At 39.7% G+C, this 21,662-nt stretch overlaps 1 protein-coding gene across 4 annotated transcripts in view; it reads right to left on the bottom strand.

The window, feature by feature from the left end:
• The window catches only part of CCDC91 (coiled-coil domain containing 91), a 121,030-nt gene that overhangs the window by 91,232 nt on the left and 8,136 nt on the right, over positions 1-21,662 (bottom strand). For all 4 annotated transcript variants that reach the window (XM_066183631.1, XM_066183634.1, XM_066183633.1 and 1 more), the window contains 2 exons: positions 1,238-1,280; positions 1,054-1,132 (listed from right to left, as the gene is read on the bottom strand). In XM_066183631.1, the coding sequence (XP_066039728.1) occupies positions 1,054-1,132; positions 1,238-1,267 (109 nt within the window). In that variant the 5' untranslated portion in view covers positions 1,268-1,280. The remainder of the gene's footprint in view (positions 1-1,053; positions 1,133-1,237; positions 1,281-21,662) is intronic.

Genomic DNA, 21,662 nt, shown 5'->3' with positions numbered 1-21,662 from the left:
TCATACAAAAAACTTCAGTGTTATGTACAAATAATTTCAATTCTATACACCTTACAGAATTTTAAATGGACTTCACTGACAGACACTGCACAGTTATACTGGATTTAATTTATTAAACACATAAGACATGCTACTGAATTTAAGAAATAATTTTAAATATCAGTCAAAATGACAAGATGAATAATAAAGTTATTTGGAAAAATAACATTTCCTCAGTATTTGTTTTCCTCTGTTTCAATGACAAATAAAACTAATCATTCTGTAATAGATGAAAGCAGAAATAAATTAATAAAAAATTTTAAGAACACGATTGATAGAGACCTCATGTTGGGAAAAATCAACTATTTTGCATAATTTATTCTGCATAACAATAAAGTGTGGGTTGTTGGTTATTTTTCCCCCTGATGCTGAAAAAGTGCTGTTTCATTTTTTGAAAAGAGTAAAATCTAGATCACAACAAAATCAGTAACACCTCCATAATCTTTTATTTCTACTGATAATATACAATTATCAATAAACTTTTATCAATTTCCTGAAATCCAGACAGGCACCAGGCACTTGTATAAATTTACAAAATAGTTCCCTAATGTTTCTGCTTCTGCTTGAGATAAAGAATATGTAATATATTTTTCAACTATATAAATGGCTTAAGTAAAAAAGATCATTCTCATCTCTCCCCTCTTCCCCAAAGCAAGTAAAAGATTTCATTACGATCCTATTTTTAACTTTTTCTGTTTTACCACAATTTGCAACAGATCTTCCACACTCAAAGTAAATTCAAGTAAAGAATAACCTTCGAATGTAGAAGTTCCACTCTTTTTCTACTGTATAAACTGAATTTCTCTTTTATTCCTCAACAAAGTTTAACTTTGAGAAGTGCAGCTTCCCAAAATAATTACTCAGGAATATTCTTAGGCTCAAGTCTTGACTGCTGGCTATTCTTTTATTGTGCATTTTTTTATTGTATACAGCCTTCTAAGCACTAATCTTTACAGTGAATACATAAGGACAGGAATAGAATATTAAGATTTTTTACAATGATTCCGTCAATACCTGCAGGAAATGCTGCCCAAGCAATAGCAGGAGATGTGGTCTGCTTTTCACCATTTCCAAACTCATAACTCTCTGCTGCCTGGAAACAAGAAGAAACTGTTACATATTTTACAAAATGCTATAAATGTCCATAAAATAGTTGAAAATAGTTAAATTTCAAAGCAAAGTTATCCAAACAGCATACCTCAAATCCTCCAAAGTCATCATCATCCATCTTTCAGCAGGCACTAGAAAACAAAAGAAATCTTGATTTTAAAACATTTTCATAACCTCATCCCCCGCTCGCTCAGAAATGAGCATTCAGTCCTTCCATCCAGTCTCATCTCTGCAGACTACATGAAGTCTCCATCATTTTTAAGTCCTAAAACAGATCAAGGGTCTCAAATAAGAACTTTTTCACACTGATGATGCAAGACCAAGAACTGCAAGATCTCACTTAAGAAGCACTTTTTTATTGATCAAGTTGAATACAAAAAATTGGGTATTTTACTACAGAATTTGAATAACTTCAGGGGAAAACACAAGCATTGCCCATAAACATAGTCCAACATCATTTTAAAGCAAAAATGCAGGAAAAGCTTTCTCACAGAGGAAAATAGGAAGACGTTACCTAAAAGCTACATCTAAAGATTTCAAGTATAGCAAAAAGGTCCCCAGTACCTAAACAAATGGTACCACAATCATCAAATAATCTAGTCTGGATATATATTTAAAATAAACAAATAAATATGTCCAGGAAATAGGATTTCTGACCACCAGATTACAAAATAAAGGGTTATCTTCCCTCATAAGGAAAACAACCTATCTTAATGCAGTCATGATCTACCATGTAGATCTTGTATAATCTTGTGTTTATGATTTAAAGCATAAAAAATATTTTCCATTCTTAAGTTGCTTTTCCAAATCAGCACTGTGATTAAATCCAAAAAGATTTCCTGCTTTTCCCATCTCTTCTTAGCTGTCTGGCAACATCAGAAAAAACTGCAGCTTGGGACAAGACTGCGGTGAATTTCTGGAAATTTTTCTGCTACCACAGAGGTCCGTCCCTAGGTTTCATGGAGGAGCTGATTAAGATTTTACAAACTGATCAGCATTTTTGACTTGTAGCCCTGAATTCTGTGGCATTTGGATATATTTATAGTTAAATTGCAGTTCCTTTTATAAAAAAGGCAGGCTAAGTTACTCAGCTAATGAAAGTAACTCAAGATATACAAAGCTGTTGAAAGAAAGGTATTAAGTATTAACAAAATATATATATCTATAATTCTGATATGTAAATGAAGGATGATCCAAAACATCTTTATGGTCTTTATAGGATGGTAAAATGTTTATAAAGCTAATTGACTTCAGTTAAAAGAGTCTATAGGCTGGATAAACTTCTATTACCGCAGAAAAGATGGAAAGGGACTGTTTACAAGAGAGTAGGTTTAGACTGGATATCAGGAAGAAATTGTTCCCTGTGAGGGTGGTGAGGCCCTGGCATCGGTTTCCCAGAGAAGCTGTGGCTGCCCCATCCCTGGAAGTGTTCCAGGCCACATTGGATGGTGCTCTGAGCAACGTGGTCTGGTGGAAGGTGTCTCTGTCCATGGGACTGGGTGATCTTTAAGGTCCCTTCCAACCCAAACCATTCTGTGATCCAGTGATAAATCATCACTACCACAGTGTAAGTAGAAATATTTCATAAAATTGAATTATTGTTCAATAGTCTCATGTGGTATAAGAACTAAGTATCTTTTTAGGGACCACAAGGCTTTGTGTTGGCTTTGTGTTGGTTGGGTTTTGTGCTGGCTCATTTTCCAAGAGGGAAAGAGGGTAGTTGGGTGTTTTTCCCATCAGTGTAAAGGTTAATTGGTCAAAAGTAGATTAATTGGTGACTTCATGCATTCTATCAACATTCAGAGCTTTAATACATAGCTCAAGAATACAGAACATGTATGCACAAATGAAGGATGGAGATTGTGTGGACAGCACAGGATGGACACAGCCCAAACTGAGAATGTCACTGTATTCATGCCACATTCCAGGAAAAACCACCCAAACCAGACTGGTGATTGACACAATCACCGCAGAGCACAGGGTTCAGGTAGCAGGCACAGCAGCCAGCTGGAGAAAAGGAGCCTTTAGAAAGGCAAACCTATTTTATCTCTGTACGCTCTGTATCACATCAACAGGTCTTACAGGCTCTACACAAAGTCCCTTCAAAGCAGATTTTCTCCACAAAGTGCATGAGATGTTATTCCCATCGTCTCAGAACTGGTATGTCTCAACCAGGGAAAGTACATTCAGCACTGTATTTTAAAAATACAAACTGGAACAAGTTCAGAGGAGTTCAACAGGAATTAAAGCAATTTTGGAAAGGCATGCTAAAATGGAGAGGCTCTTAAAAAAATAAAAGGCAAACAAAAATATGAAAAATCATGTTCTAAGAAGTGATTTAACTACTTTGATTTCTCTTCAAATACAACACTGACCTGAGGCAGTAAAGACAGAAGGCCCTGTAAGGAAAACATGCGAGGATTTCCATTTCTCCTTCAAGAACATTTATAAGAAACTATGCATAAATAAAATGGAACTTTTGATAGAGAAAAAGAATGCAGGGCAGAAGAAAAACTGGAAAGCAACCTGTTATTGAATCCATCATCTTTTTTATTGCATTTCATATACAATTTTTTAAGTCTGGTAACAATCCCAAGACTATTCTGACCTAAGATTACCTTTACCCCGCAAATTTTAAACATTTTGTGGCTCTAAGAGCATGATTTATTTATGAATTATTCCACATGTCACTCCAAAGGAATAAAAGATAAACAAACTCCAAGTGAGTCTCCGTAGTACTAACAGTGTTCTCAAATCTAGCTGTTAATCCTCCAATTTCCAATTTTTCAGAGACCCCACAGGAATTCCAGGAGAAGTGATTCTCCCCCAGGTGAGAGAATTCTAGCTCTGTTTGTTTGCTCTTTGGGTGTGTATAATATATATTCATACAAATACATGCACTTCTGTTTCCAAATGAAATCCTCATTTGTTTCTATGCTTTGTTTGCTGTGGAAAAAAAAGTCTAAAAATACCAGGAACTGGGGAACTCAGTGCGTATCACAAATATGCAGGCAGCAGATTAGGATAGAAAGCATGGAATAAATCCTGAGGGGTGCTGATATAAGGCACTTCAAATACTCGAAGGCTGAGGTTCTCTTCAAAGAGTGTTGGTGCAAGAGTTTTTATTAGGAGATGTCTTTCCTAAAATATCATCTCTTCTTGCATAAAAAGGGGGCCTTTTGCAGGGAGAAGGGCCACACCAATGTTATAGGAACTGTTTAGAAAAGGAAATTGAAGACATTCACAGTCCTCAAAGTACATGTGCATTTAGCTCTAAAAATGTATTAAAAATTCATTATAAATGTAACTGAGAACAATGCTGAAAATCTGACCAAATACATAATTTCTCAATTCTATCCCTTATTCTCATGATGGAAATACACTTCTGGTACTAATAAATAAAAGAAGTAGCCTAACACCTCTCCTTAGAACTGCACCAAACTTGGGAGCAAGTTCTTTTAATCAACCTTCTATTTCAAAATGGGGAATCGGACTTTTCTTTCCTCATAGAATAGGAACATTATTTGTGGCACCGGAATAGGAAAGAATACATTAAGTGCTGACAATCTTCAAGATTTGAAAAATAATAGAAAAAGACAAAACAACCCACACAGTCTTACCATGACTAAATGTGGTCTCTTGAAATATGCCCGATACTGGAATTAAGTAACTGTAAAATTGGGCAACAAGAAGTCAACCTCAAAATTACAGAGTCATAGAAATTATGGTTGGAAAAGACACAGTAGGTCATCCAGCCCAGGTCATTTTCAAAACATTACAGTTCTCAGACAGTCATGTCCTAAAAGGCTTGAGAAGCTCTCCAGTCACACGCCATGAAAAGAAGGAAATTTTCCATGGACAAGGAATATGCAAGCCACTGAATTTTGAGTAGGTTTTATCAACAAGTTTGTATCCACCAAACAGAACAAAAACTTCTGCCAAAATTCAGACCAGCAGGTCATCCAACCCAACCTGAAAGCAAGGTCAACACTGCATTTCAGATGAGGTTGCTCAAGACTTTCTCCTGCATGGCTGGTAAGGCTGCATGATGAATTTATTCAGATTGATGTGCATACCTGAGAAGCTCACAAGCTTTCCTGTGCCAGATACAGTCACCGAAGCCTGGCCAGCAGCTTAAAACAGGTCAGGAGGACTTAATGAAATGTGCTTACCTAACAGACACACCACAAACATGTTTTTATATGCAGGAAGAGCAAGACCCATTCTCAAGAAATAAGGCAGAAAAATGTAACCTGGGGGGGAAAAAGCCCCTCTTCCCCATTCCAACAGTTAGGGAGAGAAAAAATGTAATCCCACCAGAAATCCTGGTATTCTTCATATCAAAAAGGCAAAAGTGGTGGAAAGACCAAATGGTCAATTAAGAATTCCTCATTCCCATCCACCACTGGTTAGTGAGAATTCAAATTAATCAAGTCCTGATCCATTACTTGATTATCTAAATTTGTCTAGGTAATAGAGAACTGATTCTGCCAGGTACAATCAAGTGACCTCTGTATAACTTGGCCTGAAAGTTTGAATCTGAGGCTGAATTTTGTACATTTTAATGGAACAAGTGACAGAGTATATTGCTGTTTTGTCAGAAGGGGGTGTGTGGAGCTGCCTGAGGGTGGGGCTGCTGCATTTGTATTTCTGGCAACCCCCAGGGGTGGGTAACTCCTATCTATGACAACCTATCACTTTAACTTTCATTCTTATGTTTCCTAGATGCCTCATCCAATGTGTTCAGTCGAGGACAAGCTTATCAGCTGTTCCTTGACTGGACATAATATAGACCACAGCATTTGAAGAATAAATCTTTGGCCAAAACTGCAGGCTCCAAAAAGTCTACCCAGGAAAAGTATGAGATTTTTAAAAAAAGAAACAAAAAAAACCAAAACAAAGCACCCAATAAAACAAAACTAAAAAGTGGTACTTCAGAAAGCATGTACACTGGTAATAAGTCTGTGATAAAGAGCATGGTAGATGATAAGTTTCTATATCTCCAAGATCTAACCAGATCACAAGCACTTTTCCCCATGGCTTTTTCACCAAAACTCCAAGTACCTCCTGCAAATTTTAAAACAGGAAAAGACTTTCTTCTTCTTACCTAGCTGGTGCAGGCTTTTCTCCTGAGCTATACCAATTACAGCTGCAGGATAAGCATCTGGCATCTCAAAAACTTATAGTAGCTACTAAGCTATTAATTGGAAAAACTTAATTACAGAATAAACATATCCCAAAGGATACCTAGCTCAAGACCAGAATATGAATGTACAGCATAATGAAAACTAAAACATGTTTAGAGCATTTGCAAAAGTTCCTAAAGAAGAAAAACCACCTTAACAACTCTGCACACTGTGTGTCCTACCCCATTGAAAGAAAAGGAAAAACTGGGAAACGCCAAAATAGCAGTGTTCTCCATCATGTTCCAGTGTGGATTCCATCATAAAAAGGGACATGTGGGAAATCTCCCCTGCCAGGAAGCAGAGTGCTGGTCAGCTCCCAGAGGGAAAGGCACAGTGACAGGGCTGCCAGCATCTTAATTTTAACAGGGGACAGGAGCCTGTCCACCCACACCATGAATTAAGACACTTCAAGGTTATGGGGAAAAAGAAGACAACACAGAATGTGTCACAGCAATTTTTCCCTGGGAACTGAGGCTGGTTCACTCAGCCTGGAGAAAAAGAGGCTCAGGGGGACATTATCAGTCTTTACCACTCCGTGACAGGAGGGTGCAGCCAGATGAGGGTCAGAAAGAAACTTTTTTAATCACTTAGTCCTTTTGTCAGGAGACCCTATGAAATAAAAGATCCAGAGTCTGCAAGAAGCATGTAAGATTCCACATCCTATGATGTGATGTTTCACACCTAGCATCACCAGTAATTTTGAAATAACTCTACTTTTACATGCCAATGCTGCAAGTTACAAAACAGCACCAGAAAAAGCTGTAGCATTTGTATCAGCTTCATATAGCAAGACCATCTTACACAGTCTATAATACTTCCATAACTGCCTTTTCCCAATATTAAAAGCATTTTTAGAAGGAAAAAGAACCATATGGTATAAATAAACACCTTAGCTACACACAGCTTTTATTAAAGAAATTTGAATAATCATTAGAAAGAATATTCTCATCTTCGTGGTACTGAACTAGTATGAGAAAAAACCTCAGAAACTCCACAAAAACTGGTATTAAGATAATCTACAAAATGAATTCCACAAAAATTTGTGGTTTAGAATTTGAGGGCACTCTTCTTTGGCATATACCTTCTGTCTTTTTTAAACAGCGAGCAAAGCAAGAAAAAGCAACGAAGCACAAATTAGAAGTCCATTTCATTTCCATAGTTCAAACACAACTACACAAAAAAGAATGGAAGAGTTCCTCTTTCACCCACAAAAGGAAAATGAGTAATGGTTTTCAAATTAACTTATGACAGAGGAGGGAAAATAAAACCCCAAAGCACCATAACCTTGTGTGGAAAACATTCAAGAACTGTCAATTCCTCGGCCATATCCTAAAAGAAACTAACCAAGAAAACTGGGAAACCCATGTTCTATGAAATTTCCTCTAACTTTGTCTATCTTCTACTGAAAAAATACCCTTCTTCTCTCTAGATATTCACAGATAATTTTAAATAATATATTACTTACTCCACCAGAAGTATTAAAATATGGTATTATTCAGCATATTTCAATATCTGCAGAACCTATCTTTCCCAAGACTTAATTCTAACAATTTCAGGAACTCAAGGGTTAGAGCCTTCAGTCTTCACCTTCTTAGATCTACAGTCTTCACCATAATTGGTTTCTTGTGACCAGAACATGGAAAGGCTAGTTTTTGCCTTATAAAAATAAGGAATCACACAGTTAACTATTTTTTTACATTTCTCTAATGGCCATGTCTAAACTTTCTCTATCACAAATATCCTTTTACTTCAAAAGCCACACATTTTTACAAAATGCACATAAACTTCTGTGAGAAGTCTGACAAAGTGGACACAATTCATACTGTGCTTTGGAAGAAATCCCTTTCCTTTCACCAAGCCTACTCCCCATCCACCTCCAAAAAATCTCAGAAAACAGCTTGAATTAAACTCAAATTAAACATTTGCGTTAAGTACAGCCAGGCAATACCTATAATTAATCAACATCATGTCCAGAACAACAGTCTCTGAAACCTGATTCAGACTAATGATAATCAGAAGGTCTGGAATTTAGTTTGTACTCTACAGGTTAAAATAAATAAGTAAATAAGTAAATAAATAAATAAATAAATTATATATATATATATATATATATATATATATATATATATATATATATATATATATATTTATATTTATATATATATATTTATATATATATATTTATATATATATATTTATATATATATATATATTTTTTTTTTAGGAAAGCCTGAATTGTCATCTGCTAATTAGGTCACAAAGATCAGACACCGTGTGCCCCAAAAATGCCTGAGAAAAAGTTATCATGGTAACTAAAGTATCCTCATTTAACTGGAACCCATAAATTGGGCACAGGTCTCTAAAAGAGGGAGCCAGGCTGTTCTCAGAGCTGCACAGGGATTAGGACAAAACCCCTAGGACAGAAGTTGGAATAGTGAAAATTGTGACCAGATATTGGAACAGGCTGCCCATGGTGGACTCTCAATTCCTGAGGATAATCACAGAGAACTTAACTGGACAGGGCCTTGACCCACCTGTTCTAACCAGATCTGCTTTACACAGAGGTTTGGATTAGAAAACTTCCAAATGCCCCTTCCATGGATGGTCTATGTTTCAATGTGTTGAGTTTGACCCACAACAGTATCATTAAAAGAAAAAGTGAATCCACTTTTGACATTGTTCTTCAGCTGAACCTTACTCGTAACTACCAACATCTATCCAAGATCATTTATGACTGGGTTTGCTGATGACAGAAGAACCAGCCTCAAGGGAGGAGCATAAAGGCAAAGAGTAGCTCAAGAATCTTCATTGCTGTAAGAGGAATAAAAGGAGTGAGTCTCATGAAATGTGCCTGGAGCCCACAGCAAAGATGGAGAGAGACTCTTGACAAGGGCCTGGAGTGACAGGACAAGGGGCAATGGCTTCTGTAGTAGTTTGAAGGCAAAACAAATGAGAGGCTCCAAGTCAGAGATACAATTTAATAGAAAAAAAAAAAAAAAAAAGAAAGAAAGTAAAATAAAATAGATGCAATAATACAAAAGACCACTGACAGAGTCAGAATACAACCTGAGCGTAGTGATGGAAGCAGTCCAGATGAGGTGGTCTTCCTGAAGCAGTGATCCTGTAGAAAGGTCTGGTAGCTCGGGTCCTCTGGGAATCCAGTGGGTAAGCGCCCCTCTGGTGTTCAGAGTCTCACCTTATATCCAGGTTGGAATGCTTGGTTCCTCCCTCTGGGCGGAGCATCTCACAATGGGATGGTGAGTCATGTGATAAGGCCTGATGGGCCCATTAACAGGAGGTAGTGCAGGAGGGGGTTATCTGTGAGCTGTGTAGCAAAGGTGCTGATGGGCCCATTAACAGAAGATAAGCCAGAGTGGAGGAGGCAGGGAGCACTGCCTCACCTGGTTTCAACAGTTCATGAAGATGGTGATAGAATATACTTCAACCCAGGACATTATCCACCCCTTATTCTATCACCATCTACATCATCCTAAATCAATACCTTTCTTAAACTACACACACACACATATATATATATAATGAAATCCTACACACAGTTCTCACTTAAAATAAGGTCTCCTTGTGGTACACAGTGGGTGTCCCCATCCTTTTGCATCACCCACCAAGTGTAACCAGGTCCTTGTGCAAAGACAACCCCACGGATGGGTTTGCCCTTGCCCGAGGTGGGATTAATCCAAACAGTCTTTCCTAACATACCTCTCATGTGTACCACAGGGACCCCATCTCCATCCACTGTGTGCAAGGATTCAGACTGGGCAGGACCAGCTCGATTGATGGACCCTCGGGTATTGACCATCCAGGTGGCCTTCGCTAAGTTCTGTTCCCAATTTTTGAAGGTCCCTCCACCAAGTGCCTTAAGGGTAGTTTTAAGCAGTCCATTGCAGCGTTCCACCTTCCCAGCAGCTGGTGCATGGTATGGGATATGGTATATCCCTTCGATTCCGTGTTCTCTGGCCCAAGTGCTTACGAGGCCATTCTTGAAATGAGTCCCGTTTTCTGACTCAATTCTCTCAGGGGTGCCATGTCTCCACAGGACCTGCTTTTCCAGGCCCAAGATGGTGTTCTGGGCAGTAGCATGAGGCACAGGGTAGGTCTCCAGCCATCCAGTGGTTGCTTCCACCATGGTGAGCACGTAGTGCTTGCCTTGGCGGGTTTGGGGAAGGGTGATGTAGTCAATTTGCCAGGCTTCCCCATACCTATACTTTGACCATCGTCCGCCATACCACAGAGGCTTCACTCGCTTGGCCTGTTTGATTGCAGCACAGGTCTCGCAGTCATGGATAGCCTGGGAGATGCTGTCCATAGTAATGTCCACCCCTCGGTCACGAGCCCATCGATATGTTGCATCTCTCCCTTGATGACCAGAGGCATCATGAGCCCAACGAGCTAGGAATAATTCTCCTTTGTGCTGCCAGTCTAGATCAACTTGAGATACTTTCACCTTGGCAGCTCGATCCACCTGCTCATTGTTATGATGTTCTTCATTAGCCCGACTCTTGGGTACGTGCGCATCCACGTGTCGAACCTTCATGGTCAGCCTTTCTACTCGGGTGGCGATGTCCTGCCAAATCTCAGCAGCCCAGATGGGTTCCCTCTGCGCTGCCAGCTGGCCTTTCTCCAGCAGTCCAGCCATCCCCACAGAGCATTAGCTACCATCCATGAGTCAGTGTAGAGATAGAGCCTTGGCCACTTCTCTCGTTCAGCAATATCCAAAGCCAGCTGGACAGCTTTAAGCTCTGCGACCTGACTCGATCCACCTTCTCCCTCGGTAGCTTGTGCAACTCGTCGTGTGGGGCTCCATACAGCAGCTTTCCATTTCCGGTTAGCACCTACAATTCGGCAGGAACCGTCAGTGAAAAGGGCATATCGTCTCTCACTCTCCGATAGCTCGTTATATGGTGGGGCTTCCTCAGCCCGTGTCACTTGCTCCTCCTCTTCTTCAGAGGATAATCCAAAGGTCTCACCTTCAGGCCAGTTTGTTATAATTTCCAGAATCTCAGGGCGATTCAGGTTTCCAATACGGGCGCGCTGCGTGATCAGGGCGATCCATTTGCTCCACGTGGTGTCGGTGGCGTGATGTGTGGTAGGAACCTTTCCCTTTAAACATCCACCCCAGCACCGGTAGTCGAGGTGCCAGAAGCAGCTGTGCTTCAGTACCAATCACCTCTGAGGCAGTTTGAACTCCTTCATAGGTGGCTAAGATTTCCTTCTCTGTGGGAGTGTAGTTGGCTTCGGATCCTCTGTAGCTTCGGCTCCAGAATCCCAGTGGTCGTCCCCGAGTCTCAGCCGGCACCTTCTGCCAAAGGCTCCATGACAGACCGTGGCTCCCGGCTGCAGAGTAAAGCACATTCTTCACCTCTGATCCCGTCCTGACTGGGCCAAGGGCTACTGCATGAGTGATTTCCTGCTTGATCTGGGCGAAAGCTTGCTGCTGTTCTGGGCCCCAGTGGAAATCGTTCTTCTTGCGGGTAACCAGGTAGAGAGGGTTCACGATTTGGCTATACTCGGGAATGTGCATCCTCCAGAAGCCTATGGCACCTAGGAAAGCTTGTGTTTCCTTCTTGTTGGTCGGTGGAGACATTGCAGTGATCTTATTGATGACTTCAGTGGGAATCTGATGCCGTCCATCTTGCCACTTCACTCCCAGAAACTGGATCTCTCGAGCAGGTCCCTTGACTTTGCTCCTCTTGATGGCAAAGCCGGCCTTCAGGAGAATCTGAACGATCTTCTCTCCCTTCTCAAAGACTTCTGTTGCAGTGTTTCCCCACACAATAATGTCGTCAATGTATTGCAGGTGTTCTGGAGCCTCACCCTTTTCCAGTGCAGCCTGGATCAGTCCATGGCAAATGGTGGGACTGTGCTTCCACCCCTGGGGCAGTCGGTTCCAGGTGTACTGCACGCCCCTCCAGGTGAAGGCAAACTGAGGCTTGCATTCTGCTGCCAGAGGAATGGAGAAAAAGGCATTTGCAATATCAATGGTCGCACACCATTTTGCTGCCTTGGATTCCAGCTCATACTGAAGCTCCAACATGTCTGGTACGGCAGTGCTCAGTGGTCGTGTGACTTCATTCAGGCCACGGTAATCCACTGTCAGTCTCCATTCTCCGCTGGACTTACGCACAGGCCATATAGGGCTATTAAAGGGTGAACGAGCCTTGCTTACCACCCCTTGGCTCTCCAGCTCACGAATCATCTTATGGATGGGGACCACAGAGTCTCTGTCGGTGCGATATTGCCTACGGTGCACTGTTGCTCGGGCGATTGGCACCTGTTGTTCTTCAACTTTCAGTAGTCCCACAGCAGAGGGGTCGTCTGAGAGTCTAGGCAAGGTACTCAGTTGTCTGATGCCTTCTGTCTCTAGGGCATCTATGCCAAAAACCCAGCGGTATCCTTTTGGGTCTTTGAAATGCCCATTTCTGAGATAGTCTATGCCCAAAATGCATGGGGCCTCTGGACCAGTCACAATGGGGTGTTTCTGCCATTCTTTCCCAGTTAGACTTACTTCAGCTTCCAGTACAGTCAGCTCCTGGGATCCTCCTGTCACCCCAGAAATGGAAATGGGTTCCGCTCCCACATACCTTGATGGCATCAGAGTACACTGAGCACCGGTATCAACCAGAGCCGTATATCTTTGTGGGTCAGATGTTCCAGGCCATCGAATCCACACAGTCCAGTAGATCCGATTGTCCCTTTCCTCTACCTGGCTAGAGGCAGGGCCCCCCTATTCCTGGTCATGGCATACCTTGCTCACTTCTTGTAAATATGTTTCTGAGGTTCCTTCAAGAGGATCAGTCATATCATCATTCCTGTACCGTCTGGAGTTCTGTGCACGAGAGACCGGAGCAACATTGATTCTAGATGGGCTCTTTGTGGTAGGTGTTTCTCTTTTCAGTTCACGTACTCGGGCTGCTAAGGAGGAGGTGGGTTTTCCATCCCACTTCCTCATGTCTTCTCCATGCTCCCGAACAAAAGACCAGAGGTTACCTCGTGGTGTGTATCCTCTCTCCCTGGCTGGGGAGTGCCTACTCCTAATGGCAGAGACTCTCATTGGCTCTGGTTGGATATGGTAAATTTCTTCCTTAAGTTCTTTTTTCAGTTTCTGATGGCCTTCTTCAATCAAGTTCCGGACTTGCTCAGCCAGTCTTGTTTCCACAGACAAGACATGGGTACGAACTGGAGCAGTGACAGTGTCCTCGTAAATTCTTAGTTTATTAGTCAAGACACCTACCCTGTCCTCACCTTCCCTCCAATGCAGTGTTGCCAGGTAACGTGAGTACATCTTGGGTCCAAGCCGTGCAAATCTCAACCACATCCGTGATGTGCACTGGACACCATCTGGGTTTTTAGGAAATCTCTCATCTTCTGAAAAAATGATTTCCAACACAGCCAATTCCCTCAGGCATCGGATACCTTGTTCTATTGTGTTCCATTTTCCTTGGTGCACTTGGAGGTCTTCTTTACAAAGGTATCTATCCTTCACACTTGTTAGCAGTCGCTGCCAGAGGCTGAGAGGTTCTTGGCTTTTCCCAATCCCCTGGTCAATGACCACATCCCGGGACAAGGATCCCAGTTGCCTGGCCTCACTTCCATCCAGAATGGTGTCATTGGCTGCAGCGTCCCAGATGCGAAGCAGCCAGGTCAGGATGGACTCGTTGGTCTGGTGGGTGAATTCCCTTCGCAGGTCACGCAGCTCACCCAGAGACAGAGAGCGAGTGATGATTTCTGGCTCTGTCTCTTCTGCTGATTGTGAGGGTCCTGCTGCACCCTCATCAGTCACTATGCGGACTGATTTGGTCCTTGATTTCTTCTTCTGAACGGGGGCAACTGCTACTGGTTTAGGCTGTTCCGGTTCAGTGATGGTTTGTGTGGAGATGCTGATGGCACCCTTAGTCCCTTTCTCCTCTGAAACAGTCTGCATAGATGTGGACAGTGTTGCCTCACTTTTGGCTTCTTTTTCCTCAGTGATGGTCTGTGTAGATGAGGACACTGTTGCCTTGCCTTTGGTTCCTTTCTCCTCTGTGACACTCTGTGTAGACACTGATACTGTTGCTCTGCTTCTTTTTCCCTCTTCCTCCAGAACATGCTGTATCACACTACGTAGTGTAAGCATGGTGCGGGCCGTGCAGAGAAGACAAAGCAGGACTAACAACAACATCATGCTGTCCTTGGCATCCAGAGGGTATTCCATATTTTCAAAAACTGCTGTGTCATGCCTGAAAAGCTGGAAAAAATCATTCTTCACCCCTCCCCACAGGGGCTGGGTGAGATTGTTGAGGCCCCAGATGTAGCATCCTAGACCAGAACAAGAAAACAAAAGTGGGTGTATATTCTGAATAATGTTCATTGCCTCAGAGTTTATCAAGCAATGGATATAATAGACCACTAAAGCAATTTTAGTACCATACCCTGGTCTACGCAGGAGCAGTAAGACTGGCAGATAGTACCCCAGTTGTGGAAAAATATAGAGAGATAGATATAAGACACATATAAGCATGTTGAGCATCATAGCGAACAGGTGTCTTCTTCAATACAAAATTGTAATTCTGACTTTTCTCAGTGCCTTGTGCCGCACGTTGGGCGCCAAAAAATGTAGTAGTTTGAAGGCAAAACAAATGAGAGGCTCCAAGTCAGAGATACAATTTAATAGAAAAAAAAAAAAAAAAAGAAAGAAAGTAAAATAAAATAGATGCAATAATACAAAAGACCACTGACAGAGTCAGAATACAACCTGAGCGTAGTGATGGAAGCAGTCCAGATGAGGTGGTCTTCCTGAAGCAGTGATCCTGTAGAAAGGTCTGGTAGCTCGGGTCCTCTGGGAATCCAGTGGGTAAGCGCCCCTCTGGTATTCAGAGTCTCAGCTTATATCCAGGCTGGAATGCTTGATTCCTCCCTCTGGGCGGAGCATCTCACAATGGGATGGTGAGTCATGTGATAAGGCCTGATGGGCCCATTAACAGGAGATAGTCCAGGAGGGGGTTATCTGTGAGCTGTGTAGCAAAGGTGCTGATGGCCCATTAACAGAAGATAAGCCAGAGTGGAGGAGGCAGGGAGCACTGCCTCACCTGGTTTCAACAGTTCATGAAGATGGTGATAGAATATACTTCAACCCAGGACAGCTTCACACTGACAGAGAGGAGGGTTAGATTGGATAGCAGGAAGAAATTCCTCCCTGTGAGGGTGGTGAGGCGCTGGCACAGGTTTCCCAGAGAAGCTGTGGCTGCCCCATCCCTTGAAGTGTTCCCAGGCCAGGCTGGATGGTGCTCTGAGTAACCTGGGATAATAGAAGGTGTCTGCCCACGGCAGGGCATTGGAAATGAATGAACTTTGAGGTCACTTCCAACCCAAACCATTCTATGATTCTATGTTTCTATGAAATATTTTCATTATGAGCTCAAAGAAAAAATGTCTGACATAAATCTTTGTACTCAACAGAAGTGTTTCTTGTAAAAGGCTGAGGTGAACTTTTGGCATTAAGAAAAAAATCTTGACAAGAAAGCAAAACTGCATGGGGATGATGCTTCTTTGGAAGTAATAAATTACTTTGTTAATTCATTAATTCATTCAAAACCTTTCCTAGGAACCATTAAAGGGTACTATTTGATCATGAACATGGTAAGACATTTACAAATAACAACTCTTTTTCTCAAAAAGAAAAGTCTAACCCCTCATAAGGAATCAATGCCTCTTTGAGCCAGTTTCAGTAGTATCAGCCTTTTTCTTCCTCTCTGCCTTGATGAACACAGTGCTTTGTAATTCAGGCCTTTCCTCTTAAGAGAACAGCTGATACCAGTTCCAAGAAGTTCATGCAATCAGGCACTCCAACTATATGCTTGATTTTTGTACAGCACTGATTTAGGAACACAACCTTTTTACTTAGAAGCAAAAAAAGGGTACAGGAACACCTCCTGTTAGGGGTTTGGGAATACTAGAACAAAGCGAGGCCTTTCTTTTACAGTTCATGTCTGATAAACTTAAGAAACTGAGGATTCAAAAGCAAAATACAAGGGTCACATGTGTTTCAAATGCATTCCCACGAAAAATATTACTGAGCTTCAAGAATTCAGATTGACAACTGAAATTCTCCTGCTTCTCCATGTTACTGTTAATAAGCAGCACTAGCAAATGCAGTCAGTTCTTTTGATTCTTCTACCTGCAAATCACAGTAACATGCTTTAACAGAACTTAAAAAGAGGTGTCTGCACAACGGAGAAGCTTTCCAAGAGTAAAAACCACTAAGTTCTGCCTCAAGCGAACTCTGTCACTGAACAGGTATGTGAAAATAGAAGGTTTGACACAATCTTAGTAACAGCAAGAGCATCACAGCAACACAGTTTAATATAACAACATGTCAAACAAAAATCTAAGTCTTTGAATGCATGCTCATATCAATGTGTGGTAACTTGCACTAATAAATGTCATTAATGTTATGAAAAGAGTGCTCAGGACCTTTCCCATTAAGAAGGAATATATGTTTAGAAAAAGTAAAAAACCCAACTAAACAAAAACAAACTCAGGGTAATGCCAGGTTTTGGCACGATGCACTGCCTAGGAAAATCTGGTGCTGAGTGAATCACTTATTCTAAAAACTGACACTCCTTCACCAGAAGAACCTTTGAAGTAAAAAAAAAAGAAAAAAAAACCTTTAAAAATTCTGTAGATAATTTTTTATGCGCTTAAAATGAAGCTTTTTCTGTTAATTGAAAGTAAAATAAGATAGTAAAGGTCTAAATATAAAGGATAATCAGTAGACCTGATAGTTAAATATTTTGAAAAAGATGCTCTTTAGCTTACATATAGACAGTTCACAAAAATTGTGAACTGTCAGCATTTACAGGTTATCATTCTAATCTTACGTTAGAAAAGCTGACACGTAACCATGGATATTTCAAAAAAACCCCCCAAAGAATCAAAAAAACCCCAAAAAATCAGCAACACATGATAAGATAGGATTATACGAAATAAATACATTATGTAAGGTAAGATTGTACTAAATAAAAATATACAGGATTCTTTTATCATTCCTCTATGCCTCCTAATGAACTAGAAGACTCACTTTTCCAATTTATAAAACAACTCCCCTCAGCTTCCTCCAAACCCTGCAAGTACAGCACTTCCCACAGGGATAGGTACTTATTTCAGGAGAAAAACAACAACAACAACAACAACAACAACAACAACAACAACAACAAAAACACCCAACAAAAAAACCAAAACATGACATTACCAAAAAGAATAACAATTATGTCTCAGATTTTCAAGTCCTTCTGATTTTATATGATTCAGTTGCTGGTCTTGAAAAAGAAAACCTTAAATAATGGTAATAATATTAATTTATCCTAATCACCTATTAGAAATCCAGATTTTATGGAAGTTTAATGCAAAACCTGAAATACAACACATCTGGTGATTAAAAAACCCTTTTCATCCTTCATTTTACAAGCTCTAGATATACTGTTAGAAGCAGAAAAGGCCAGATCTTACTCTCCCTCTCACACAGAAAGAAGAATGTATCATCACTGCTTCTTTTTCTCCCTTTACTAATACTTAAAAATAAGATTTGATGACATTTTAAGCAGATTAATTTGATTTCCCATACTCCCCTAAAGAGATTGTCCGTTTCATGAAGAAGCAACTCACGAATGACTTAAAATTCATTTTCACATGACTCTTAGGAAGCAATCTGGAGAGGTTTCACATCGTCCAACTCCCAACTCATAAACAAGTAAAATGAAAATGCTAATGTGCTTTCCAACAGAAAGCGCTGCTGCCAAAGTGTCTGTGCACATTATCTTTCATTTTTTCATCTTCGTTTTTGGTCTGCTCCTAAGCATGCAACACAATACTTTTCATCACATGACCTTTGACCAAATGGAAATTATCATAATGGTATGTTCCCTGTTGCAATAAAAAATTTAAAAAAAAAAAAAAAAAAAAAATTCTCCCAGAAAAGGCTGATTGCCATCAATGCCTTTGTAATATGCTGAGGGAGCTGCAAACAGAGATTCCAGATCAGGACAGAGCGAAAACAGGATTCAAGCTCAACACCTAAATGCTTTTCTTTCAATCAGATCACAATACTTCAAAATAATTTATCACTTCAGGTTGATTCTTTATGCCTACTATGCCTTTCTAGAATACAGTTCTTCTCTGAGCCCAAAGCGTTTGACAAAGATTTGCCAGAACTACCAGGCCCTTCTCAGAAAGAGGGAGACGTTTCCTGAGAGGTTCCATATTCAGCAAGTTACCAGGACATTTAAGTATGTCAAGACATTATTCACCAAGTATGTGAGGAGGGCACTGATACCAAGTATATCACACATCAGTTAACAATTAAGAAAAAATAATTTCTCATTCAAGAATAGTTAAACTCCCCCCCAACCCCCAACAGACAAAACCAAAGTGCTCCACATCTTCCTGGTTTAAAAGAAACCAATTGCTCCTTCTCCCAAGCAATTTATTTTAAACCACAATTTTATAAATCTTCTAAGACCTTTGCTAAACTGGAAATAAATGCATGCCTAACAGATATGCATCCTAAAGTATAAAACTTCTATGAACTTAGAATACATGTACAAGAACAAAATAGTAACAAGCTGTAGTGGACACCTAGCTATTTATACAAGCACACAGTGAAATTAGAAATAATCATATTGAGAATTCATGGAATTATTTAAGGTAGCAAGGGCCTAACATATTCACAGAGCTTAATGGCTTTTGAAACCAGCACTGTTTAAAGAGAACTACTGAAATCTTTCCAGAAATTACTATGCAAAAGTATCCCTTCTGGCAATGCTGTGAACACCAGCAGAACATTCAGGTTCCAAAGTGCAAACTACACGTAGAGTGATATCTTTTAACTACGTTAATTACTGGGCAATTACACAAGTCTTCAGTCAGCAAAATTCCCAATGAAAACAAGTTCTGCTTGACTAAAGTCAGCAAGAAAAAACTTGAATATTAGAAAAATAACCTACACTTACACTCAGTAGTAATTAAAAAAAAAACGCATCCAGCAATTAAAAGTTTCAGGTGATAACTATAATTTTCTGTAGAAGCTTTGACAAAAAAATGTATGTGAATGGCCACCTTCAAGCTAATCCAGTAATCTTCTAAAATATATGATTGTAAAAAACAAACAAACAAACAAACAAAAACCAACAACAACAACAACAAAAACCTACAGAAAAACTCACAACTATCTTCCTTCACGCATAATGAATAGTATTCTAGGTTATTCCTATAATCAACTGACTACTTTCCCCAGGATAAATATTGCTCACTGCACAACTTACACAGAAAATTAATATGTAAAATATTTCACTAGATAGGAACAAAGAAAAAAACCCTTTATCTTAATCCAAAATAATTTTAAGAAATTCAAATCCAGTGCATTTCATGAGAGCAGCTACTCAGGACAGAGCCTGGCTGGCTGGCACCAGAATTCTGACCAGGAGCCAGCCTGTTCTAGTCTGCCTAAGACTAGAACTAAACTCAACTCTGAGAATCTCAGTCTCCTTTCAGCCTTCTCTCACTTTTTTATTGGGTGTGTGGGTTTACAAATCAAACATTATGAAGGAACCTGGACAGGATTAATAAGCAAGAACTAATAATTAGCCCCTGCTGTACCAAAGACACTGTCAGTGTTCTAGCCTTCATTAGCTTTACCAACTCCACACGTTCTGCAGTCATGTAGAGTTAAACCAGGTTAAATATACGTAGTTTTCTAAATACAACAATTTTTCCATGGGATTCAATGTTGACATAAAATTAAACGTTAAAAATATTTTTTAAAAACCCTCAAAACTCTTATTTGAGTTTTAACTAGAGACTGTAATCAGATCATGGTGTATTTTACACCAGGAGGAAATTGGAAAAGATTTTAGTATAGATGCTACTGGGAGACAACCATTTAAAACCAAAATGTATGATGTTTTTGCAACAACTTTGTTAACTTTTTTCTTTTTTTCATATATTCAAGTATGTTAGAAGAAGAATTACTTCATTTCTGATTGTTTTAGACATACTACATCTAGATCATAACTTGTAAAAAGTGATTTACATTTTTGTAAAGTTTTTGAGCACTCTTGCTACTCAGTATGCATCCATTTTACAAAAAACATGTCTTTAATACAGTTATCATCACAATAACTAAAAAAATTAACCCCTTCCGTCTTTCCTAAACACACTCTGGAATAGATTAAGGCAATTTAGCAAGCCAGTATCTTGTAAAAACATTTTGAAACCTTTTACTGATAAGTTCATTTTCTAACAGTATTACCTTGGTCCATTATAAATGAATGACAAAGGTGGCTAACTTCTAAAGGCATGCTCTGAAAGTACTAGGGATTTATACTACATTATTTCTGCTTGCTATAATAAAAAAAAAATACACAAAACAAAACCCCAAAAAACAACTACTAACTTGCTCAACTGTGAAAGCACCACGGGGGCAACACAGGTGTGTGTACATAGATACAGACAGAAATAGATAGATATAGATTAGATATAGATATAGATATATAGATATAGATATAGATAGATAAAGACAAAGAACACACTTATTTTCAGATAGTAAAATATAAAAGATCTATGAATAGCAAAGTCTTCAGGGCACAAAGTCAATTTAAATGAAATAGTTTCCAAACGTAAGAATAATTTGCCTCAGTTTTTGAAATTCTCAAACACATTAGTTCTTGTGTCTTCTCCACTTCAAGATTCTAAAACCAATATTGTTCTTTCAAGCCCAACGAGAGGGCAAGTCAGGCCTCTTTATTTAAACATTAAAGACAGTTCATAAGTGCATTTGCAAGGATAATTTAACTAAACCCCAGCTACATTCAATATTGATGGAAGTTAAATAGCTGTATCACACACTTTTTAAGCACTCTTTAACTAGAAAAAGTATTTATCAAAGTCGTAAAGCAGAACCTAATTTTTAGCTCCTGATAATAAAATTAATCTGGTCCTGGAGTATCAGTATCTCATTTTATCATTTATCACACTGTAATTAATCCTAAATTTCTGTAAGAATCATTTTTAAGTGGATTAAATAAAAGGGGCTTTAAACTCAGTTTCTGAGACTCCTTCCAGAGACAGTTTCCAATGCCACTGTCCATCTGTGATAACCAAATGTGCAAGAACTTGTCCAGGGGAGAAAAAAAAAAAACAAACCACCACAAAAAAACCCCAAACAAACAAACAAACAACAACAACAAAAAAACAAACAAAGAAAAAAGGGGAGAGGGGGTGTAAAGTGTTTTGGGTGCAATTGGAAGAAAGGTGAACAAGGCAGATATCCTGGTAGGA

The sequence above is a fragment of the Chamaea fasciata genome, unplaced genomic scaffold, assembly GCF_029207755.1.
Source record: "Chamaea fasciata isolate MVZ Bird 193981 ecotype frontalis unplaced genomic scaffold, bChaFas1.0.hap1 SCAF_5, whole genome shotgun sequence".
Lineage (NCBI taxonomy): Eukaryota > Metazoa > Chordata > Aves > Passeriformes > Sylviidae > Chamaea > Chamaea fasciata.
The sequence above is the reverse complement of the archived record's forward strand: the minus strand, read 5'-3'. Positions and strand labels throughout refer to the sequence as shown.